Source organism: Lytechinus pictus, chromosome 4 (assembly GCF_037042905.1).
Source record: "Lytechinus pictus isolate F3 Inbred chromosome 4, Lp3.0, whole genome shotgun sequence".
Taxonomy (NCBI): Eukaryota; Metazoa; Echinodermata; class Echinoidea; order Temnopleuroida; family Toxopneustidae; genus Lytechinus; species Lytechinus pictus.
The window spans coordinates 11,161,819-11,187,762 of record NC_087248.1 but is presented as its reverse complement, the minus strand read 5'-3'; the positions used below and the strand labels follow the sequence as shown (position 1 = coordinate 11,187,762).

The window sequence follows — 25,944 nt, the reverse complement described above, 5'->3', positions numbered from 1 at the left end:
CTATCCTTGCACACAGTCCGCTAGACCCAGAACATCCCGATAGTCTGTTCCAGTGTTATCTTGTAGAGTATGTCACCATATGAATTTATGTTCCTTGATGGCAAGGGACTATCCTTGCACATAGTCCGCTAGACCCAGAACATCCCGATAGTCTGTTCCAGTGTTATCTTGTAGAGTAAGTCACCATATGAATTTATGTCCCCTGATGGCAAGGGACTATCCTTGCACACAGTCCACTAGACCCAGAACATCCTGATAGTCTGTTCCAGTGTTATCTTGTTGAGTAAGTCACCATATGAATTTATGTTCCTTGATGGCAAGGGACTATCCTTGCACACAGTCCGCTAGACCAGAACATCCCAATAGTCTGTTCCAGTGTTATCTTGTTGAGTAAGTCACCATATGAATTTATGTCCCTTGATGGCAAGGGACTATCCTTGCACACAGTCCGCTAGACCCAGAACATCCCGATAGTCTGTTCCAGTGTTATCTTGTAGAGTAAGTCACCATATGAATTTATGTCCCTTGATGGCAAGGGACTATCCTTGCACACAGTCCACTAGACCCAGAACATCCCGATAGTCTGTTCCAGTGTTATCTTGTTGAGTAAGTCACCATATGAATTTATGTTCCTTGATGGCAAGGGACTATCCTTGCACACAGTCCGCTAGACCCAGAACATCCCAATAGTCTGTTCCAGTGTTATCTTGTTGAGTAAGTCACCATATGAATTTATGTCCCTTGATGGCAAGGGACTATCCTTGCACACAGTCCGCTAGACCCAGAACATCCCGATAGTCTGTTCCAGTGTTATCTTGTAGAGTAAGTCACCATATGAATTTATGTCCCTTGATGGCAAGGGACTATCCTTACACACAGTCCGCTAGACCCAGAACATCCCGATAGTCTGTTCCAGTGTTATCTTGTTGAGTAAGTCACCATATGAATTTATGTCCCTTGATGGCAAGGGACTATCCTTGCACACAGTCCGCTAGACCCAGAACATCCCGATAGTCTGTTCCAGTGTTATCTTGTAGAGTAAGTCACCAAATGAATTTATGTCCCTCAATGGCAAGGGACTATCCTTGCACACAGTCCGCTAGACCCAGAACATCCCGATAGTCTGTTCCAGTGTTATCTTGTAGAGTAAGTCACCAAATGAATTTATGTCCCTCAATGGCAAGGGACTATCGTTGCACACAGTCCGCTAGACCCAGAACATCCAGATAGTCTGTTCCAGTGTTATCTTGTATAGTAAGTCACCATATGAATTTATGTCCCTGATGGCAAGGGACTATCCTTGCACACAGTCCACTAGACCCAGAACATCCCAATAGTCTGTTCCAGTGTTATCTTGTTGAGTAAGTCACCATATGAATTTATGTTCCTTGATGGCAAGGGACTATCCTTGCACACAGTCCGCTAGACCCAGAACATCCCAATAGTCTGTTCCAGTGTTATCTTGTTGAGTAAGTCACCATATGAATTTATGTCCCTTGATGGCAAGGGACTATCCTTGCACACAGTCCGCTAGACCCAGAACATCCCGATAGTCTGTTCCAGTGTTATCTTGTAGAGTAAGTCACCATATGAATTTATGTCCCTTGATGGCAAGGGACTATCGTTGCACACAGTCCGCTAGACCCAGAACATCCCGATACTCTGTTCCAGTGTTATCTTGTTGAGTAAGTCACCATATGAATTTATGTCCCTTGATGGCAAGGGACTATCCTTGCACACAGTCTGCTAGACCCAGAACATCCCAATAGTCTGTTCCAGTGTTATCTTGTTGAGTAAGTCACCATATGAATTTATGTCCCTTGATGGCAAGGGACTATCCTTGCACACAGTCCGCTAGACCCAGAACATCCCGATAGTCTGTTCCAGTGTTATCTTGTTGAGTAAGTCACCATATGAATTTATGTCCCTTGATGGCAAGGGACTATCCTTGCACACAGTCCGCTAGACCCAGAACATCCAGAAAGTCTGTTCCAGTGTTATCTTGTATAGTAAGTCACCATATGAATTTATGTCCCTTGATGGCAAGGGACTATCGTTGCACACAGTCCGCTAGACCCAGAACATCCCGATAGTCTGTTCCAGTGTTATCTTGTTGAGTAAGTCACCATATGAATTTATGTCCCTTGATGGCAAGGGACTATCCTTGCACACAGTCCGCTAGACCCAGAACATCCCGATAGTCTGTTCCAGTGTTATCTTGTTGAGTAAGTCACCATATGAATTTATGTTCCTTGATGGCAAGGGACTATCCTTGCACACAGTCTGCTAGACCCAGAACATCCCAATAGTCTGTTCCAGTGTTATCTTGTTGAGTAAGTCACCATATGAATTTATGTCCCTTGATGGCAAGGGACTATCCTTGCACACAGTCCGCTAGACCCAGAACATCCCGATAGTCTGTTCCAGTGTTATCTTGTAGAGTAAGTCACCATATGAATTTATGTCCCTTGATGGCAAGGGACTATCGTTGCACACAGTCCGCTAGACCCAGAACATCCCGATAGTCTGTTCCAGTGTTATCTTGTAGAGTAAGTCACCAAATGAATTTATGTCCCTCAATGGCAAGGGACTATCGTTGCACACAGTCCGCTAGACCCAGAACATCCAGAAAGTCTGTTCCAGTGTTATCTTGTATAGTAAGTCACCATATGAATTTATGTCCCTCAATGGCAAGGGACTATTGTAGCACACAGTCCGCTAGACCCAGAACATCCAGATAGTCTGTTCCAGTGTTATCTTGTAGAGTAAGTCACCATATGAATTTATGTCCCTCAATGGCAAGGGACTATTGTTGCACACAGTCCGCTAGACCCAGAACATCCAGATAGTCTGTTCCAGTGTTATTTTGTAGAGTAAGTCACCATATGAATTTATGTCCCTCAATGGCAAGGGACTATCCTTGCACACAGTCCGCTAGACCCAGAACATCCAGATAGTCTGTTCCAGTGTTATCTTGTAGAGTAAGTCACCATATGAATTTATGTCCCTTGATGGCAAGGGACTATTGTAGCACACAGTCCGCTAGACCCAGAACATCCCGATAGTCTGTTCCAGTGTTATCTTGTAGAGTAAGTCACCATATGAATTTATGTCCCTTGATGGCAAGGGACTATCGTTGCACACAGTCCGCTAGACCCAGAACATCCCGATAGTCTGTTCCAGTGTTATCTTGTAGAGTAAGTCACCATATGAATTTATGTCCCTTGATGGCAAGGGACTATCCTTGCACACAGTCCACTAGACCCAGAACATCCCGATAGTCTGTTCCAGTGTTATCTTGTTGAGTAAGTCACCATATGAATTTATGTTCCTTGATGGCAAGGGACTATCCTTGCACACAGTCCGCTAGACCCAGAACATCCCAATAGTCTGTTCCAGTGTTATCTTGTTGAGTAAGTCACCATATGAATTTATGTCCCTTGATGGCAAGGGACTATCCTTGCACACAGTCCGCTAGACCCAGAACATCCCGATAGTCTGTTCCAGTGTTATCTTGTAGAGTAAGTCACCATATGAATTTATGTCCCTTGATGGCAAGGGACTATCCTTACACACAGTCCGCTAGACCCAGAACATCCCGATAGTCTGTTCCAGTGTTATCTTGTAGAGTAAGTCACCATATGAATTTATGTCCCTTGATGGCAAGGGACTATCCTTGCACACAGTCCTCTAGACCCAGAACATCCCAATAGTCTGTTCCAGTGTTATCTTGTTGAGTAAGTCACCATATGAATTTATGTCCCTTGATGGCAAGGGACTATCCTTGCACACAGTCCGCTAGACCCAGAACATCCCGATAGTCTGTTCCAGTGTTATCTTGTAGAGTAAGTCACCAAATGAATTTATGTCCCTCAATGGCAAGGGACTATCGTTGCACACAGTCCGCTAGACCCAGAACATCCAGATAGTCTGTTCCAGTGTTATCTTGTATAGTAAGTCACCATATGAATTTATGTCCCTGATGGCAAGGGACTATCCTTGCACACAGTCCACTAGACCCAGAACATCCCGATAGTCTGTTCCAGTGTTATCTTGTTGAGTAAGTCACCATATGAATTTATGTTCCTTGATGGCAAGGGACTATCCTTGCACACAGTCCGCTAGACCCAGAACATCCCAATAGTCTGTTCCAGTGTTATCTTGTTGAGTAAGTCACCATATGAATTTATGTCCCTTGATGGCAAGGGACTATCCTTGCACACAGTCCGCTAGACCCAGAACATCCCGATAGTCTGTTCCAGTGTTATCTTGTAGAGTAAGTCACCATATGAATTTATGTCCCTCAATGGCAAGGGACTATCCTTGCACACAGTCCGCTAGACCCAGAACATCCAGATAGTCTGTTCCAGTGTTATCTTGTAGAGTAAGTCACCATATGAATTTATGTCCCTTGATGGCAAGGGACTATTGTAGCACACAGTCCGCTAGACCCAGAACATCCAGATAGTCTGTTCCAGTGTTATCTTGTTGAGTAAGTCACCATATGAATTTATGTCCCTTGATGGCAAGGGACTATCCTTGCACACAGTCCGCTAGACCCAGAACATCCAGATAGTCTGTTCCAGTGTTATCTTGTAGAGTAAGTCACCATATGAATTTATGTCCCTTGATGGCAAGGGACTATCCTTGCACACAGTCCGCTAGACCCAGAACATCCCGATAGTCTGTTCCAGTGTTATCTTGTAGAGTAAGTCACCATATGAATTTATGTCCCTGATGGCAAGGGACTATCGTTGCACACAGTCCGCTAGACCCAGAACATCCCGATAGTCTGTTCCAGTGTTATCTTGTAGAGTAAGTCACCATATGAATTTATGTCCCTGATGGCAAGGGACTATCCTTGCACACAGTCCGCTAGACCCAGAACATCCCGATAGTCTGTTCCAGTGTTATCTTGTAGAGTAAGTCACCATATGAATTTATGTCCCTGATGGCAAGGGACTATCCTTGCACACAGTCCGCTAGACCCAGAACATCCCGATAGTCTGTTCCAGTGTTATCTTGTAGAGTAAGTCACCATATGAATTTATGTCCCTGATGGCAAGGGACTATCGTTGCACACAGTCCGCTAGACCCAGAACATCCCGATAGTCTGTTCCAGTGTTATCTTGTAGAGTAAGTCACCATATGAATTTATGTCCCTGATGGCAAGGGACTATCCTTGCACACAGTCCGCTAGACCCAGAACATCCCGATAGTCTGTTCCAGTGTTATCTTGTAGAGTAAGTCACCATATGAATTTATGTCCCTGATGGCAAGGGACTATCGTTGCACACAGTCCGCTAGACCCAGAACATCCAGATAGTCTGTTCCAGTGTTATCTTGTTGAGTAAGTCACCATATGAATTTATGTTCCTTGATGGCAAGGGACTATCGTTGCACACAGTCCGCTAGACCCAGAACATCCCGATAGTCTGTTCCAGTGTTATCTTGTAGAGTAAGTCACCATATGAATTTATGTCCCTTAATGGCAAGGGACTATCCTTGCACACAGTCCGCTAGACCCAGAACATCCTGATAGTCTGTTCCAGTGTTATCTTGTAGAGTAAGTCACCATATGAATTTATGTCCCTTGATGGCAAGGGACTATCCTTGCACACAGTCCGCTAGACCCAGAACATCCCGATAGTCTGTTCCAGTGTTATCTTGTAGAGTAAGTCACCATATGAATTTATGTCCCTTGATGGCAAGGGACTATCGTTGCACACAGTCCGCTAGACCCAGAACATCCCGATAGTCTGTTCCAGTGTTATCTTGTAGAGTAAGTCACCATATGAATTTATGTTCCTTGATGGCAAGGGACTATCCGTGCACACAGTCCGCTAGACCCAGAATATCCTGATGGTCGGTGTAACCTAGTAGTGTTAGTTACCATATAATTTTCAGTCCCTTGGATATGGCTCGAGGCTGCAGGACCTCTTGACACTGGCCTTAAAGCATGTATTTTTTTATTTTTATGCATCATACTTATTTATGTTTTGCGTAAAACTTTGTAGAATCAACAAAGGTTCAAGAGAAAAGACCTTAGATAGTCCATAGTCATGGTCTTAGGTACATTAACAACAATCTGAGCTGCTTTTCATGGGATCATTCAGGAATCCTGAATGTGTCTGTTTATTTTTGTTCTGTATTTAGTCATTATATTTTTATTTTGTAAAAATAAAAGCTCTGTAGAATCAACAACTGTTTAAGAGAAATAGATTTAGATAATTTCATAGTCACTGGCCTTTGGCACCTTAACGACAGTCCGAGCTGCTTTGGTTTCATCTTTCAACAAGAACCCGCTCATGGTAGCTCCCTATCTCATACTCCTATTCATGCATAGAAAATAAATAAGGGTTGGGGAAAAGCTTCTTTCGATAATGATAATCTCTGCTAATTCTACTCTTCTTTCATGAAATGCAATACTAATTTTATTGACTTTTTTCAATTTCAGCTGGGATAATGGAGAATGTGAGCGAATGAGCCCGTGGGATCTTGAGCCAATCGACGAAGAGAGTGAGTATATTACTTCATTAAATTTACTATTTGTATTACATTACTTAATTAATTATTCTAATGATGATGATTTCTTTTGTTATTCCGGTGTGAAACTTGCCTATAAAGACCATTTAATGGAGACAACGAAGTGGGGACTAAAGAAGATTAAATTGTAGTTTTGTTGGTTTGTGGGATGAATGCATACCAATTGATAGTAATGCTGACATTCTATTTTGAACTAAGAGATATGTATCTGCGGGATTGACTTTTCCAATACTTAACTTTATTTTTTGAGGTTAGTAACTCCAATGTATATTCATTACTAACAAGCTCTTTCTTATTAAATGCAAATAGCATTTTTCATGTACTTGATTATATACCTGTACCTGTCATAAACCATAGGCCTTCTTACAATATATTATGATGAATTTGCCTACCTCATACTGTACATGTAGGTGATCATGTTTTGCATATTCATGTATCAGAATGCATGTATGGTTTCTCTGGTGAAATAGACTTCAATTTGGTTACTTTATTTGATGTTCTCACACTTTCCATCGTATCAGATATGCCAGATAATAAAGGAGGCAGTATACCTGTAACAGACGCTGAGCTATTTGCCAGGCTTTATGTTCCAGGTCCAGGGGAGTGGGGAGATATAGACAGGGATACTTGCTGCGATAGACTTCTCAAATGCTTACAGCAGGTAAGATACCAGGGCCTCATTTTACACAATGAGTTGTTTGATTTGATCGACCTCAACTGTATGGAAATCCATCAATGTCGTAAATTATTTCTACAGGAAATTCGCACAATGTCCTTTGTAAACAAAGATAAGCACACTGAATTTTTGAGAAAGCGATGAATGTATGAATATACGTCATATCTAGAAAATATATTGAACAAACATGCACTTTAGATGTTGACCTTGCTGGCTTTCCATAGTTGTGGTTGATCGGATCAATTGCAATTCTTTGTAAGATGGGGCCCAGGTCTCCATGTCCAAGATGATATAAAGATCTTGATTCTGAAAGTTCCTACACCTGTATGTTTACTTTTGATGATAATTGAGTCAATGATAACTGTTATATAAATGTTTCTAAGCACTGAATTCTTTTACCCCAGCTTTAGCCCCGCTACCCGGATTGGGCTCTCAAGCATTCAAGGAAATCCTACTTACTGGGTACCCATTTAATACACCACAGAGGAGGGAGACAAATATAGATAAAATGGCTTTGCCAAAGGATGAACCCTGGACCTTCCAGAGACTTATCCAAATCACAACACATGATATCTAATGACGTCAGACTACTATTGAAGAGGGGGACCTGTCAACGATATGTATTGCAAGATATTAGTCATAGGGACCACATGCAGTGTCTTTTCTCTTAAGTGTCAATGCCTTTTTAGGGGGGGTTGTGGTCTAGTGGTTCCAACTCGTCTTTCAGAAAGAAATTTATCCACATTATGCTGAACACATCCCAGTTGAGGTGCATGGGTACCCGCCAGGATTTAATTCCTTGAATGCACAGAGCACTGGAAGGCAGCTCAAGCTAAAGCTGGGGTAATAACAGTGCACCACGGAATACATTATTTCTAGATAGATGGCACGATGTAAATGCCAGTATTATTATTCATTATTTTTATTCTAGGTGATGGAGCTTCGTATTGCGGAGCAATTCAACACCCCGGTTGACCTGAGCCGTTACCCCTTGTATGCCTCCATGGTGCCTTACCCTACAGACCTCAGCACCATCATGCGCCGCCTTGAGCGCCGCTTCTACCGCCGTATCACCGCGCTCCAGTGGGAGGTCAGGAAACTAGAGCAGAACGCCCTCCAGTTCAACGAGAAAGACAGCATCATCGTCCAGTGGGCCGAGACTCTGGTCAAGATTTTTATGGAGGTCATCAAGTGAGTATGGAGGAATGAGGAGGAAGATGATGATAGTGAGGATGATGATGGTGATAAGGATAATAATGACGACGACAATGATGATGATGATGGTGATAAGGATAATAATGACGACGACAATGATGATGATGATCATCATCATCATCATCTTCATGGTGGTGATTGTGATTTTGATTATAATTATGATAACAATGTTGCGTCATGTTAGTTTCAATTCAATCAATTCCATCTCATCATTTCCTACTCAACAGGGACGATCACTGCGACGACGCCATGGACATCTACAACCGCATCACAAAGGATAGTGATGTTGATGTCTGCGTGGATGACTCTCATTCAGGGAGCGAGGATAAACGTGGCAGATCAAAAGGCAAGAAGGTAAGTTATTTGTCATCATAATTTTCTAATTCTAAAGTGAACCAGAGTCCACAGGGAAAAATAAAAGGTAAAACTAGCATAGGCATCCTATCACTACATGTTAGCTTTTTCCTTGGCCTAATCGGTGGTTCACAGAAACAAAGAGATACTGAAGCAAAGTCTATGAAAGCCTTAGATGCATGAGATGAGATTTTGCATATATCGATCCATTAAACAATTCACAAATACATGTAGGTTTAATTTGCAAAATGCAATGAATATTTATTCCAGTACAGATTCATTTTGATTTATTGAATTAATCACAGTTCACAGATGTCCACTTCCCCAAAATCATAAATAGTAACGATGACTACATTACTTTTGATTTTAGTAGGAATAATGATGAATGAAATGAATAAAATGAATGAATTATACCATAATTATTATCCATTTTCTTAGGGATCACCATCCAAGAAGCAGAAGCGTAAGAACCGAGCCTGCTATAACTCCAAGGCATGGGTAGAGCAATGTAAGACACTCATCAAAGACATGTGGGATTGCCATGACTCGGAGCCATTCAGGACACCGGTTGATGAAAGGGCTTATCCTGTAAGTAAATTCCGACAGATGTCACAAGAAATGGTTTTTATAGGTGCCAGCTTCTCCATAAATTCGATATCCCTTCTCATTTTCATATTCGACTATTTCTGGTAAAGAGTCGGGAGTCATCCTGATAAAGGAGTTGATATATTAGATTATTAGTCTTTTAAATTCAGCTAATATATTTTGTAAATTGTGGGGGTCACTAACTTTTTAGCACCACTGTATATACATGATATTTTATGCACCCTAATCATAAACATTTGATATTTTTCACTATTGCCCCGTCATGCAGGAGTATAGAGTAATTATTGACCACCCAATGGACATGTCAACAATCAGACAGCAGTTTGCCAGCGGGAGTTACCGGGATCCTATGGACCTTGGTAAAGACATCAGGCTGATGTTCACCAACTCCAAGAGCTTCACTCCGAACAAAAAATCGAGAGTAAGTCAGAGTGTTGTGTGTCTACAGTAAAAAAACAAAATAATATAATATGTTGCTGAGAAAAATAAGAGGGGTTGTTCAGTGAAAGTTGAACAAAGTCTAACTAATAATGAGAATGTTTGGATTTTTTAATGTTGCAAAAGTTTCCGTATTATTCAAGGGGAATTTGAAGTGATTTAATTTGCAGGTACTGGCATTGCAATGTAGGGTGGGGACCACTCTTCCGTTTGCTCCACTAGACAGAAATTACTGAGGCATCATCATTTTAAAAATCCATCTTTTAACATTCATTAAAACATACGTTTATGGTTTTGGACCGGTGTTTTGTTAACGTGCAATAACCAGTGGTAGAATTATGTGACAATTGGCCAATATCTGCCAATCAGTTGGCACTATATCAGTAGCTTGTAACTTGCTATCAATTATAATTGCTATTAATTACAAGGTTTGATGATATTGGGCCCAGAACTCCCTAATAGATTTGAAGTGGTATACATGAAAAGCGTATTAACTCTTTGTGCGCTGGCCATGACCACCTCTATGCTGTAATATCTTCAGGGAGGGATATAATGCATTGTTTGCTTGAGCATGAAATGCGAAGTTCGCGCGGCACCGAGTGTGCGTTGGTGTGAAGTACGCATGGAAAGAGTTCACAGAGTCTCACCCCCAGTATATGACAATCTTGCTCATATCTTGGTCAATGTTACCCTCATTTGTTTGAATAATGACCCAAATCTCTCTTGTGTATCATTTTCTTTTCCATTCGTTTTTTTTTTTTTTCTAGATTTATGGCATGACTCTGAGGTTGTCGGCTGTCTTTGAAGAACGCTTCTTGAAGATAATCGGCAACTATCGCTCAGCCCTCAATTACGAGAGGCAGGTCAAAACGGGATTGAAAAAGTAGGTTATTTATGTTCATACTTGTTACACATTGTAATTCTGATTTTCAAAATATAAACAAATGGTATATATTTGTGTAGGTTATGTTAAATGTTGCATGATTGTTCTGAAATGTGAATAGTGCTGTAAGAAAGTAGTTGATAAGTGTGAGTTATTCAGAAGTAAACTTGACCTTCTAGGGAGTTATGAAAATGATTGGGACTGAAGAAACAGCCAGGGGACTAGTCTATACCAGGGGCTGATTTTTTTGGTTATAGATACTGTTTATTTGTTACTATAACAATTCTTTATGAAACAGCACCTAGGGCATTTGGTCATGAGGACTGGGACCCGATGCCGAAAGAGCTGCGATTAATCGCAAGTGGAAATACCAAGCGCAAGTCCCAAATGTGCATATTCAATTGGGTGAAAATCAAGTTGTGTTTGATTGAAACTCTTTCTGCAACAGCTCCAGATCATTATCTTGTGTGCTTTTACAAAAGTCTTTGCTGAGCTCTGTAGAAGGAATGTTGCTCAGTGTCTTATGCATTAGTTTCCTGGATGCCCCATTCTTTTGTCAGTGTTGAAATTGGTAGATTGGAGAGGAATGAAGTTGAGCAGGATGTCTGCTGAATGACATGGATCAAGACATTAAGGTGCCTTCTCAACCGTATTTCTGAGGAACCTCTTAAAAACTCCCGTCTAACCTCAGATTATCACTATTTCGATGACTGTGTAAAGATTAATTTTGTGTCATCCCAGGAGGAAGCAACTGCTGTCTAGTCCGGAGGATCGCCACAAATCACCGCAGAAGCGCCATGTGAGGCGGTTGAAGGTCAAAAGGTCACTGACAATGGGTCACTCGATGGACGGCGATGACGACGCCAGCGACATCGACGCCCCCGGCCCCTCTGTCATCCAGAGACGATTGGCAAGGTCTACCAAGAAGAGGAGGAAAGAGGAGAGCGAGGAAGAGGAGGAGGAGGATACGGACAAGCCAGGACCAAGTGGTTGTCATGGAAACTCTTCCAGGGTAACTCATAAAAAGCAGCTGAATGGTGTCGCTCAAGATGAAGATGATTCCGATACCGATATTGGTGAGTAGTTAACTGAAGTGTTCAGACTTCCCAGCCATCTTGATTTTTGGAAATAATCTGAGTCAGTCTAGACCATTACAAGCTCTCATTTCAAAGGGATATTACTCCTTTTTTTTAAATTTAATGGATGTTTGCATGGAAAATGCCATTTTTCTATTACAGAGCGGAATCATTGGACTATATATATATCAGTTGGAAAGCTTTAATGTCCTTTGATCAAGTAGCAGTGTAGCCAAGAAGACCTGATGGCTTCAACTTTAGAAGCGGGTTGTGTTAGGCAACCACTTCTGGTCAGTGTCTAGCCTTCCCTTGTAGATGATAAACACACATAAGAAGAATACTGTCAACCTTCCAGCTGAATACTTGACCTTGGTGTCTTGTCATTAGATTTTTTTCAAGCTACTGTACTTTTGAATATTATTGGATTGGCATTATTTGACTTAAATGTTACATGAACAATTCCAATTTTACTTTCTTGCTTCTTTCTTTTCAGAACCTCAAGCTAATGTGAAATTAGAAGCAGTTCCGAACAAACCATCAAAGGCTGAATCCAAGGGTGGAAAGAAAGGCGGAAAAGGAAAAGCAAAGGGAAAGAAGTCTTCTGCCAAGCCAGTCATTGAGGAAGAAGTAGAAGAGGAAGAAGAGGAGGAGGAGGTGGAAAAAGAAGATTCCGGTGAAGAAACCGAGATCGAGGAACAGAATGTAAAGAAGGAAAAGGAAGAAGATGATACTGAGGTGGAAGAGGACGAAGAGGAGGAGGTGGGGGTAGAAGAATCAGGAGAAGAAGACGAAGAAGAGGAAGAGGAGGAGGAAGAAGAAGAGGAGGAGGAGGAAGAAGAGGCAGAGGAAGAGCCTGTTAGAAAGACAAGGTTAAGATGTAAGTGGAACTGCAGATTCAAATCAATATTTCTTAAAAGCAAAAGTATGACAAACAGTATAATAACCTTACCATGCTTTTTTTCCTTAGAAACAAATAGTTCTGGTTGGTAGACTCATCGGAACCATTAATTTCATCTTTCTCTTTATGGACTTTAGGAAAATGGCTTTGCTTTAACACAAGATTATCTTAGTTTTCCAATAACCTTACTTTTATTATTGATTTTTAAATTGACTGTGTCTTTCGTTTTACAGATCTCCTGAGGCCTAACTTATAGATTGCACTTTTCAAAAGTAATCCCAATTTTGATCATAGATTAAAGACAAATCGATTTATCACCATGTCCGCAATTTGTCCCATTAGGCCCAAATCAATTAAATATATAAAAAAGAATTTCATGTATATTTGAACTGGACTATTGAAAGTCTTATTAGTTCTATTGATTTCTTAGATATTGTGCTATCAAGCCAGGTATATAGGAAATGAATTCCAACACATGCATTTTTGCCAGCCACAAATAAAAAACTACCACCATTGCCCCACCAACACCACCACCAACATCAACTCCATCATCACTACCATCATTATCATCATCACGACTATCATCATCATCAACAACTCCATCTTTATCAAAAACACCATCATCATCGGCATCAACAACCCCATCAATACCACCACCACCATCATTAACTTTTTACTATTGGAAATGTGTTTGATGAAACAGGCCCCTGATCTTAAAAAGCTTCTTTTTTTTTCAATCACAGCGAGGATGAACTTAACTAATGGCTACGGTTCAAGACAGAAGAAGGTAGACGCCTCCAATAGTGAAGGGGAGGATAAAGAAGAAGAAGAGGAGGAAGATGGCGATGGTGGCGATAGTGAACACAGCAACTATGAAGCCGGCTCCGGCGTCAACTCTAACGAGGAATCTGAATCATCAACAGAGGAAAGCGAGAGCGAAAGTTCTGATTCAGACATTGATAGCCATTACAAAACTAGGCGGAGGACCCAAGGTAGAACTAAAAAACCCACGAAAAGAAGTAAAAGAGGGCAAAAAATTGGCAAGAAGCGAAAAGCAAAATCAAAACACTCGTTGCGTGTGTCGCCGAAGAAGCGTTCCAAGGTGGATTACAGCGACGAAGACGACGCTTACGTTCCCTCGCACAAGGTTAAGTTTCAGACGGAAAGACGGACACGGAACCAAGGCAGGCACATGCAGTATTACGGGGACTTTGATGAAAGTGATAATCAGAGCGACAATCAAAGCGATAACCAGAGCTTCAATCAGAGTGAGGAGGAGGAGGAGGAGGATGGGAAGAGCGTTTCCAGTCGCGGACGGGTCAGAAAACTGACGGCGAGGGCACGTGCGAGATTGCTCGGAACATGACACAAACATGAGATGCTGCAACCGAATCCAGCATGTTTTCAGGGATGTTTACAATCTTAAGTACTTCAATTCATTCTGTTGAATAGGCACAACTGATGAAAGGTATCATCTATAATGAGTATGATTAACAAAGAGACAACGTTGTACCAAAATTACAGAATCAGGGCTGTATATCTAAGATTAATTTCCAAGTCTATTCTGGAATTGTACCTTTATGTCACAAAATCTGCTTAAACGGTATTTTTATCTTTCAGACTATTCTTTAATAGTTGATTTCAAATTGCTTGAAAAAGGACTTTTAGTTCATGAATGCATGTTGCATTTTCTCAATTCTATAGAGTAACTTTTAACTCAAATAAAAGGAGTGCATTATGTTTTTCTTTTTGAAAGAAAAAGACAAAATTCATCGTTACAGAAATTGGAAATGTAATTGCCCATTGTGTTTTATACATTGGGGTCTGAAATTGTGATAAGTGTGTGCGAAATCCTCCATATGCACATGTCAAATGCTGCAATTTAAGATATGTTTCGAACAGGAATACATAACTAAGTGAATAAGAATGGTTTGATCAACAAATGGAATTTCTAGCTTGAATGTCAAACAGTGTGAGAGAAAGAGAGAGAGAGAGACACACACAAATTGATGTGCGACAAACAAATTCAAATTGTCTTGATAACTCAACATTCCTTTATTCCATCCCAGTTTAGTATCACTGTTTGGATACATGTTTTTATTTTTTTCTTTGTTTGGAAGTTATTTTGGGAGAAAATAACATTATTTTTATATCAATTGCTTGTTCTGGGAGCTGTACACCTATGGAAGAAAGAAAGTCTAATTTTGAAGAAAAAAAAAGGGGGAAACAATTAAGAAGCAATATTCTCTGACAGGGTTACTGTTTTTAATTTCCTTCACTCTCTGTTTTATGAATTTTCATTGAAAGAATTAGTTTTGTAGCAAACTGAAAGATGAGGAACTAAACTGTTATGGGATAAAGCATGAAGGTAGGGATTTAGTTTATGAAAGAAAGAAACTTGGCCCTATTATTTAGGCAAGAGATGTGATATATTCCAATGAAACTAAAATATTGTCATTGAATGAGAAATTTTGTTAGTAAGAGATAGAAGTGTGAGATCAATCTCTCTTTGTTTTCGATTTGACACAGGATATGGTCCAATCGTATGCAAGAGAGCTTATAGAGAGTGCTGGTGCATTCATGTAGTTTGCCATCATGAGCTCAAATAGAGGGTGCTGTTAGCCTTCTTGTTGATAAACTATTAAAGGGTGCATTTATATTCAATTATTCAAGGCACAATGAGTGTTTTAAAATGCAGATTCTAAACTTGGACCGGTAATGCTGTTCATGAATACAGCCATTCATTCGCCATTGTGGGAAACGAAATGAGGATGATGCTTTCCTTTTTTCTTGGAGGAACGGTGCACCATATCATTGTGTATGTTATGGATGCTGCCTATACAGTATTGAGTAAAACATCATAATTGTGCATAGTATCTCCAAGTAAATAGCAAGGTGTCGTGGCCGAGTGGTCTGAGGCGTCCGACTACACCATGAAAGTGTGGTGTTTGAATTCCAGCATGGCCCTTCACCAAGGCATTTATATCCACATTGATCTTTTATCTTGCGTCAAATTAATGATAATGCTCTATCCATTATTGATACCATCCTGTGCACGTGTTTTAAACCCCAAAAAATCATCTGAATAAGTGTCTAAATACACACATTTCCACATTTCAAGTCAATTTAAATGATCAAAATTTTTTTAATTGAAAAACAAGGATGTATGCAACCTGTCATTAAACTCTGATGCTGCCTTCAAAATCTGACTATAAATGCACCCTTGCACGAAGCGAAAAGAAAGTCAAATCTTCTTTTGTTGATTGTCTTCCACTGACAGCTGACGAGGTACTTTGTTTACATTTCATGATATAAATACAATTTCTTTTCACTTTCGTACTTCAAACATGTATATATATTATCAAAGAGAAAGAGAGCTGTTTACCGATATCTTTATGTGATATCTACATGTATGCGCTGTAGAAAATAATGTTCATTCTGTGATTTATCGATTGAGTTTGCCTCGTATGATTTTGTGCTTACTTTTCAAACTTATTATCTCAGGAATCTAAGATATGTGTGTTTTGTTGTTTCTTAGCGACAGGACGTTCGATTTTATTGAGGGTGCTATCAAAATTTTCAAGTACTTTTGCATCAAAGACTTATCACTCAGTTATGTCTTAAGGTTACAGAAAATGTATCATTTAGCACTGTACTGACCTCAATAATATTCCTTTTCTTAGGGATGATTTTTCCAGATGGGAATCTTGTCAGGCATCCCTTTAAATGGGAAAATTTGAAACCAAGTTTAAAAAAAAAAAAATAGGTGTTAATGCTTCGACTAGTATTCACTCCATCAATCTTGGGAGAATGAGTTGTATGTCCAATCTTAGCTGTCCATTTTTTTCCTTCTTGCCTCATACATGTTGTTAGTCTTTATTCCACTCCTGATCTGATTTTAGCAAAGTAAAAGATATGGCTGTGATTAGATTCGATGATAGAGTGTAATTTGCTGAGCTGCAAGGATATAGCTGCACCACATGGATTTTTTTTGCTTCTCATAAAGTCTGATGTCCGCGAATTGCAATGTACCTTCATTCATAAGATGAACTGACTAAATATTTTGTAAATGATTTGTTTTGGGGGGCAATATCAAGGAATATTGCTATGCATATTTATGCAAAGCCTCATGATAAAGTCCTTAAGACACCTCGATCAGAGTCACCTCCTTCATCAGTGGCCCCATTACACAAAGGTTAGCGATTAATCATACGCTTGATTTTGACAATGAACTGTACATTGTAGTCAATGGAATCATTCATAAGAAATGTTTTACGATGATTGCTTAGCTTTGTGTTTCTGGCCCTAGGAATCCAGCAAGTATCTTCCATCGGTCGCATGACCTTTGCTCTGGCGACAATTGCTCCAATTGTAAATCAGCACGTGAAGCCAAACCTAAAATCTAACCTCCAACACTAAGTAAACCCTAATCCTAATCTTTACATTATTCTGTACCAAAAACTCTTATTACAGTCCTAATTCTAGTCTGATGCACTCTAAGATATTAAGATCGCTGCAAATGTCACAGGAGCGAATGTTGTCACCGATTAACCATACGCTTGATTTTGATGATTGTCCATTGTAGTCAATGCAGTCAATTGTAAAAAGGAGTTTTACGGTGATTGCTAAGCTTTGTTTAATTGGCCCCAGGAATTGAGTTTATTCTCATTCATCACCAATCCCCTCATATCACCAGAGATAACACAATGGGGATTTGTGAAAAAGCTTGCTGTAAAAGATGCTGAGCCGGATTCCCGCCCAAAAAATATGCTAGACTTTTGTTTAGCTCCCTAATATCCTCTGCATGTGCAGTCAAACTGAAGTTTAAAAATTCACTGTATGCAGTGAAATATGTTGACCTGGAAAACTTTCAACCCACCAGACTCTGAAAGATAGTGGTCTTTTGATTTCCTTCGATTGTGGTGAATTTCTCACTTTTCTAAAGTTGACTTCTGTAAATGCAATGTTCATGTCTAGTCAAGCTCATATTAAAGTCTTCAAAGAAAAAAATAAATCATGGGATGAAATTCAATTTACATGGGTAAATTCAATTTATACAGTGAACCATGTAAACCAAATGATGTATCAGATCAAAGCAATTTATGCAAAACAAGTTCAGGGTTCCCACAGTCATGGAATATCCTGGAAAAAATTTGTGGTCATGAAAAGTGAGGGAATTTGAAAATTTTGTGAAAAGTCATGCAAAAATCATGGAATTGCATTTACCTCTTGGCTATGGCCGCTTTCCAGTTTGTCTTGCAGCTCTCATACTCTGCTATTATAATTGGTGTTCATGATTTCCATTTTTCCCAGTTTTGTGACTTCCTAAATTCTACATATCTCCCGTGATGTCACAGGAAGCCATGGAAAGCAACAATTTAGTCAAGGAAAAGTCATGGAATTCTGTTTTCAAATTTCCGTGGGAACCCTGATGTTATATCTTCGAAGACAATTTTTGTTTTTCCAAATTAAGCAGATTTCCCAGGTCCTATGAGATATAACATCAACAAAGTTAATCTGTATTGCTTCTGTATGAGCCCTTGCTTACTTTGAAAACATTGCAGTGCGGAGATATTTGTTTGACTATGACATCTTAAAGTGGCATTCTTACTTAAATATTGGACAGTATACTATGGGCCTGTTTGGGGGATTTTCACATGGTTGTAAAGCCAAGAGCATATTTCCGCCACTTTTCCCCCCATGTACATTTCATGTTATGTTTTCCAGCATTATCAAAGTGCAATATTTTCTACAGAATAATGCAGATGTTCAAGATGTGATTGGCATCGTACCCTTCATGTTTGTTCCTTTCCATAATAAAAGAGAAAGTCCTCAGTTTACAATGAAAATTGATTGTTTATTCTATTTTTTTGTTGTTGATGCATTATTTTGTTAACGACGTCAGTTTGACTGGCTTTTAATTTTCGCTTGTTACTGATGTTACTGCAAAAATATGCCAATCGCTTATGTTTACAAATTAACATAATTAAACTCTGGACTTGTAGTAACCTCTGTAGCAAGTGTCAATTGAGTCACTGTATACAAAATTTAGATGGAGTGATCAGCTCACAAAGTTCATTGGCATAAATTGGATTGCATCAGCACAAGACAAGCACCTTTGGCACCAACTTGAGGAGGCCTTCGCCTTGCAGTGGGCTGAACATGGCTGATATGATGATTAAAAGTGAAATTTATTATTGGACTCTGAATTGATAATCTGCATAACCATAGTTTCAAACTATGGAATCAAAACCACGTCGTAAATATGATTGTATAAATGCTTTGCCATTCCCTTGAGGAACCCAATCATAAGTTGGGGCCCCATTTCATAAAGCTGTTCGTAAGTTAGCGACGTTAAGAACGACTGGTGAACCTTTCTTACGTGCTAAACCATCTCCATTGAGCATTTTGGTGTATACCATTTATGACAAGAAAGGATCACCCGTTATCTCTTATCTTACGAACAGCTTTATGAAACACCCACCAGGACTCGAGAGGGTAATTTATTGTTTAATAAGAACATATTCCTATTCGACTTTGTCTCAAGAAATTACAGTTGACAGTCATGAAAAACTTCAATAAAAGACTAAAAAAGACATATACACCAAAGACAGACCACTTCATAGAAATCATCTCACTTTTTATTCATGAAAACAAAAAGTAAATTAAGTTAAATTTGAATTGCACTGGAACATTCGATGATATGAATAAACAAATGACACTTGTACAACAATATTAGTCTGTGTATATATGTGGTACACTTATAAACAGTTCAATTTGTGCCCATTTCAATAATGCCATCACAAATCACATCGTTTAACATCTGTGCCAAATAGTCATCTTTTCACAAACGCCTTAAGGCCCTGTCACATCCTTACGTGCAATCCTTGCAGGTGAGTTGCAGGCAACAACCCGCAACTCACCCAACACAAAGTTTTGAGCATGTTCAAAACTTTTCTGCATGCAAATCAGACCTGCGTGCACTTCTGCAGGTGAGATGCGTGCGAGATACTGTCCGTGCGGGCGTCCTAAGGGGAGAAAAAAAGTTTCCCGCAAGTCACACGCAAAGCTTGCACGGAATGATGTGACAGCACCTTTACAATCTGTGCAAATATTCAACTCTCATTTGCAACCTGTCCTACATGTACGTCTTAGGAAAAAAAATGTTCGAACTACAAGTCTCTCAACATAATGAACATTGGCACATGCATCATGAAAAACAAATTTTCTGTGGGTCTTACTGTTCGTGGCTATTTAGTACTACCGGTATTCCAATTCTGTCAAAGCTGTTTGTGGTTGATGTTTCAACAATATCTACATTCATCCACTGCTCTGAGTGATAAAATTTGCACACAATTGACGAGTATCTACAGCATATCAAGAAAGAATAGCTATGTGCATAGTGTCATTTTGTGCTGTCATTTTTAGTCATCATAACACAATTCCCATTTCTTATATGACCTTTGACCTACATGTGTATACATCTTGAATATTCATGCATAAAAATGATTACGAGAATGAGATAATAATTTGTGTGACCTTTGACATCAAAATATTGCAACCCCTTCAATCAAATCAACTCCTTACAGATATAGTTTTACATAGCACTGGCAGGATGAACAAAACAACATTGGCATACAAATGGAATATACATGTATCTTTCTCATTATTACATACAACTCAACACAACATGTAAATCTTTTATGAAAGACAAAAATGTTATAATCTCTCCTTAGCAATGCACATCGTCAGTGGGCGGTCAAAGCCGAGTATCTCGGCTCAGACAAAGCTCTATCTTTTGTTTTCAATTCTAAGATACAAGGTTTTAACAGCTCACAGACGACATGCATTAATTGAAAGCATACAGAACCTTTAAATTTAAATTTAATACTCTAGTAAATGTATACATATTGGTAGTTATAACTTGTACATAACTTGGCATACAGGTTAAGAAACGCACAAGAACAGAAGCTTAACATTTTGGTATTTTCAACCTATACAGATGATCTGTCATGACCATAATAAGTGCCATCTATTATCAATTGTATTTTTGTATAATTTAATTTGAATAAAAGCTTGAGTACCAGGAAAGCAGACCTGCCAACCTCTGGGAATGAAAAACTGTATTCTGTGATTAAAAAAACTCATCGCGGCGCTCAAGCTGCATGCAAGCTAAAATGCGCACTGCTCTTGCAGATGGAAAAAAAATATATTAAAACATGTGTATATCTTCACCCTGGTTTTAACAAAATGATTGAAAAAAAAACAAGTTACCTGAAATTACATTGATCTAATAACCATATTTGTGACGTTTTATGAAAAAGAGACATATAGAGATTATTTTTCTCAATAAATTACGATTTAGTAATTTTTTACAAAAATCATATTTTTCAAAGAAAAAACGTACTGCCGTATTTTGGTTGCAAAAACGTACTAAATACGGCTAAACGTACTGGTTGGCAGGTCTGGGAAAGGTGAGAATAGTATATGAGAGCAATTCCATAAAATAATCAAACATTTTGTATGTCCAACCCCATTTTTTGCTAGCACATTTGCTCCGGTCTAATTATCTCAGCAGTTCAAGGGCAAGAGTTAGGATTGTAATATAGTTTTTGGTTCAGAATAATGTAAAGATGAGGATTAAGGTTTATTTAGCTATGGAGGTTAGGTTTTATGTTTGGTTTAAAGCACATATTTTCCACCGGAGCAAATGACATGGAACCTTTTTTTTCATGAACTGCTCAAGCCACTATGATTTGAGAGAATTAAGCCTTTCATATGAATGAGAAAGCAGAGGTAAGCCACTTCATGACAAAACCATATATATAAGGAGTAGGACAAACATTCTTTATGGAATTGTCCATGAGAAATCTCAGTCTTTCATTAAAATTGTTGAGAATGTTTAAAAAGATTAAAGATTAAAAAGTCCCCTAATATGAATTGCACATTAAGTGTGTACATATTAGCAATACATGAACGCTTTTAAAGAGATGTCTTGTTAAAAACAGTTTGGGTAGATCATTTATTACAGCTTTAACGTTTGGTCTCATTTTTGTGTGCAGTGCAAGTACTTTAGTAACTGTTTGATATCTATCCAAATGATTGGGACAAATATATATTATGATGTGATATTTATAGAATATTGAACTGATAAGAAATTCACACCCCCCCCCCCTACTCCAAAAAAAAATGTATTACATACATAGCATGTAGAAACACCAGAAGCATCTAACGGGTAGTCGGGTACCCAACATTTTTTAATGAATCTCTGGCCCAAACTGTTAGAATATTTCTTGTCCATGGTAATGTATTTCCTATATTAGGGCATATGAAAGGCAATCTTTTCAGTGGAATTTCCTTCTTTATTCCAAAATGACTTGAAAATTGAAAAATTTCATTCCAGAAAAAAAGCTGTAAACCCAACAATCAATAGCCTAGCTTTAATAGCTGGGGTAATATAAGCGCCTTGAGCACCTAACAAAATGGATATATAAACACCTATAGCGTTGTAACTTGGATATGTGCGCATTATAATCAATATTAGTGATATTATAAAATTTGAATCATTCCAGAACTGAATTTATCTTTAATTGCCAAAATAATTAATCATACACAACCTGAGATGAAAGTTAAATACACATTCAAATATCACATATACAAGAAAATCAATACTTTAACAGCTAATACAAAGTACAATGCTGATATATTCCAAGAAGTACATAATAATTTCATAAATAGCATATTATTTCATTAATTTACATATTTCTTAATTTAAATCTGTGTAAGTAACATGACATATTGACAACACTTACATTAATAGATATATCACAATGAATAAGAGAACTTCAATGGATTATATAAGATTTATGATACTGGTTTATGTATTATGGAATTAAAATATATGTCAATTACGTATCACAAGGATTAATTTTACTTCTGATTTACTTTTGATTACCACTTTAAGTTGAAGGAACAAGGTTCGGTATAGTCATATGTTAAAAAAAACCCTGCTACATAAGTATTTTATTGAAGTATTTTATAATAGTCAATCAAAATGCAAAGTAATGCAATACAATAGCAGGGGGTGTTCCACAAATCATGCTTTAAAAAAATGTGAATATGACATAATAATAATCCGCTTTTATATAGCACTTAATATATCGGAAAGATGTGTCTAAGCGCTTTACAGATATATCATTACCCCGGTCATTCCCAATCAGTCATTCCCGCGCACAATGTGTGCACATCCTCCACTCCCTCAGCAGTATAACGTGCAATCTAGTAGCGCGCGCCCTCTAAGCATGGTTTGACCAATGCGGTGAACCATTTCATCCTGAAGCCCATTTGGGAACTTAAATGCGACTCTAAGTCACACTGAAAAATCTTTGTGAAACACCCCCCTGAACAGCATTCCTCATATCAGCCAGTATTACAAGGAGATTAATCTTTGATTCAAAAGAAAATAATGACTTTGTTGATGATATACATGAAAATTTTGGAAAATTAAACCACTGTGAATAATCCTTCAGCTGGCAGAGAGTTAAGGGTACGCTCTCCTTTCATTGGGCAAGAAAATAAGGGTTTATAACGTTGTATAAAATCGAAATATTTAAATATCAAGATCAAGAAATGATATGAAGTGAATAAAGGCATTAGAATTTGATCGGTGACAGGGTGTTTAAGAAAATATATAATTTTGTGAAAAAAATCCCTTACCCAAAGTACAAAACATAAAAAATATAACATATACAGTCACATAGATTAGAGCACATGTGATATAATCAACTTAAATGCAATACCCGGGCCACATTCCACAAAACATAGAGATTGATTGTAAATTTGATTTATATGATAGATTGCATGTAATGATCAATGCAATCAATCATAAAAATCAGCCTATTTATCAATCATAAAGCTTTGTGTTACAGGGTCAAGGAAGAATTGGGAAAAACATCAATGTAAAATTGAAAGTTTGAACAATCATTGCTAGACAAGGCAAGAAGTATGCAATTAATCTTTGGAAGAAATTAAGCCACCCCCTCCCCTTCTATCCGTACATCAAATGATTTTGGTCTGCTATACCAAGGAAAATCAGCACATACACGTGTATATGCAATTTTTGTGGTCATGTACTAGTCGTGCAGAGTGTCACAAAACATTTCCTTTGATGAATTTGAGTACGAATTCCCCATATAACAACCTGAATAACAATTTAAATCAATATTTCATAGAGGCTAAGGCCCGTATTCTGAAGTCGGGTTTAATCTTAACTCCGGTTTGAAGTTGTTGTTTAACTATATGGATAGCCAATGTTGACATAAATCTCTAACACCATAATTGCAATGTATCAGCTCGTTTTTCTCTCAAATCATTCTAAACTACTTTGGAAGGAGAAATATGATTGCTTTCATCACCCTTCACGAGTTAGGACAGAGCACAGTAAACATAAGAATCATACAATGTAAGGAAAATTTTGACATTTTTGGCTTTCCATAATTTTAGCACAGAGTTAGACCTGACTTCTGAATACAGGCCTGAGAGTTGACAAATTTCAATCATTGGAATATCAAGCCAAGTATATTCATAGAACCATACACCTTTACATTTGGTTATGATGTAATTAGTTTCCAGAAGCGATAGACAAGACTACACCTGGGATTCAAACACACAAAAATGAATACACGGTTTAGACTGAAATGTCAATTTAAAATGGCCAAGTAAACACAATTTAGGTGTATATGACCATGCATAGCGGTGCCAAGAGATGGTACACAATGACACATATCAGTGCCTCAATATATCTGATCCCTGTCTTACAAAGAGCTACGACTGATCCGATCGACCTCGACTATATGGAAATCCATCATTGTCATAATTGTTCTCACAGAAAATTTGCACAATGTCCCGAAAACTAATAATGTATGTACCTAGGAATATTCTTACTTTGTTGTATAATACACTTGTCTTGCCTTATTTAAGTTATGGAAACATTTTCTGGGGAAATACATATCTATCAAAGTTAGACAAACTTCTAAAACTACAAAAGAGAGTACTTAGATACTGTACTTTATCTGATTTTCATGCCCACTCTAAACCTTTGTTTCTCAAATTGAATGTAATTGATATATATAAGCTTAATAAATTTCTAATAGGATTAATCCTCTTCAGACATGTAAACACATCTTTACCTGAAAATATTCAATTATTATTATCATTCAATAATGAGATCCATAATTACAATACTCGTCATAAAGAGAAATTTCATATATTCAGATGTACTAAAACATTTGTTTCATTTATTGTTAAACATACTGCACCCCTTATTTGGAACGCACTTCCTCAAGAGATACGTCAAACTAGTAATTTCAATGGTTATAAAAGGAAATTAAAGTCATATCTGTTAAAGTTTACACATACCTAATCCCTATTTATATACTTTTTCATACGATAATAATTCAACTTTTCACTCCCTCTTCACTTCACTTTATGTTTATTTTGTAAAATTTCTTATTTTTGTATTGTTTTTTATCATTATTTACCTTAAACTATCCATTGCAACAATGTTTAATTCCAGTTTGGGACACAGCCTTGACAAGTTCAAGTCTCTTTTGAACTTTTGCAGTGACCCATTTCCATTTGATTTTTTCTGTATATGTGAAATCAATACCATTTCTGTGTTTGTATAAATTGTATTGTATTCAAATGTAAATCTTGTAAATGTGTATGTATATGTAAATCTTGTAAATTTGTATGTATGAATTGTATCTTTTTATCGAATGGAATGAATAAATCTTGAATCTTGAATATACAACATATCTAGAAAACATGTGGACAGTGCTTCCACTTTTCAAAATGAAACCTCCTGGAATCTACTCTGAAAGTTCCTGGAATTTTACAAAATATCTCGGAATTTTACCAATGTTCTCCAGTCTTTCACAAGATGATATACTTCTCTTCTATACACAAAAAAGATGAAATATAGGGCGCAGTGCCGTAATGAGCCAACAATTTTGAGGGGCGAAATATGACCAAAGACATATATCGGGCAAAAAATTGCAAGCGAGCAAACATTTTGACATTTTCATTACAAGGATCCAATTTGAGATAGATTTTGACATAATATTCAGAAAATAATATCATTCTTGGAAATGATAACTTCCCAGAAAACTTCCCGGAATTTCGTGGATTTTGGGAAGAGTGGAAGCACTGCATATGGAACTAGCATGCTTTCAGATGATGACATTGCTGGCTT

The 25,944-nt window shown here is 38.1% G+C and overlaps 2 protein-coding genes across 3 annotated transcripts in view; one reads left to right on the top strand and one right to left on the bottom strand.

The window, feature by feature from the left end:
- The window catches only part of LOC129259027 (PH-interacting protein-like), a 42,015-nt gene extending 23,803 nt beyond the window's left edge, over positions 1 to 18,212 (top strand). The window contains exons 26-35 of the mRNA XM_064098375.1: positions 6,458 to 6,519; positions 7,068 to 7,207; positions 8,154 to 8,413; positions 8,665 to 8,791; positions 9,230 to 9,379; positions 9,666 to 9,818; positions 10,603 to 10,718; positions 11,460 to 11,794; positions 12,288 to 12,671; positions 13,436 to 18,212. Of these exons, the coding sequence (XP_063954445.1) occupies positions 6,458 to 6,519; positions 7,068 to 7,207; positions 8,154 to 8,413; positions 8,665 to 8,791; positions 9,230 to 9,379; positions 9,666 to 9,818; positions 10,603 to 10,718; positions 11,460 to 11,794; positions 12,288 to 12,671; positions 13,436 to 14,058 (2,350 nt within the window). The 3' untranslated portion in view covers positions 14,059 to 18,212. The remainder of the gene's footprint in view (positions 1 to 6,457; positions 6,520 to 7,067; positions 7,208 to 8,153; positions 8,414 to 8,664; positions 8,792 to 9,229; positions 9,380 to 9,665; positions 9,819 to 10,602; positions 10,719 to 11,459; positions 11,795 to 12,287; positions 12,672 to 13,435) is intronic.
- Positions 18,213 to 19,311: 1,099 nt separating this feature from the next.
- LOC129259558 (guanine nucleotide exchange protein smcr8a-like) overlaps positions 19,312 to 25,944 on the bottom strand; it is a 34,227-nt gene continuing 27,594 nt past the window's right edge. For both annotated transcript variants that reach the window (XM_064098376.1, XM_064098377.1), the window contains exon 20: positions 19,312 to 24,344. The gene's annotated coding sequence lies outside the window, so the exon portion shown is untranslated. The remainder of the gene's footprint in view (positions 24,345 to 25,944) is intronic.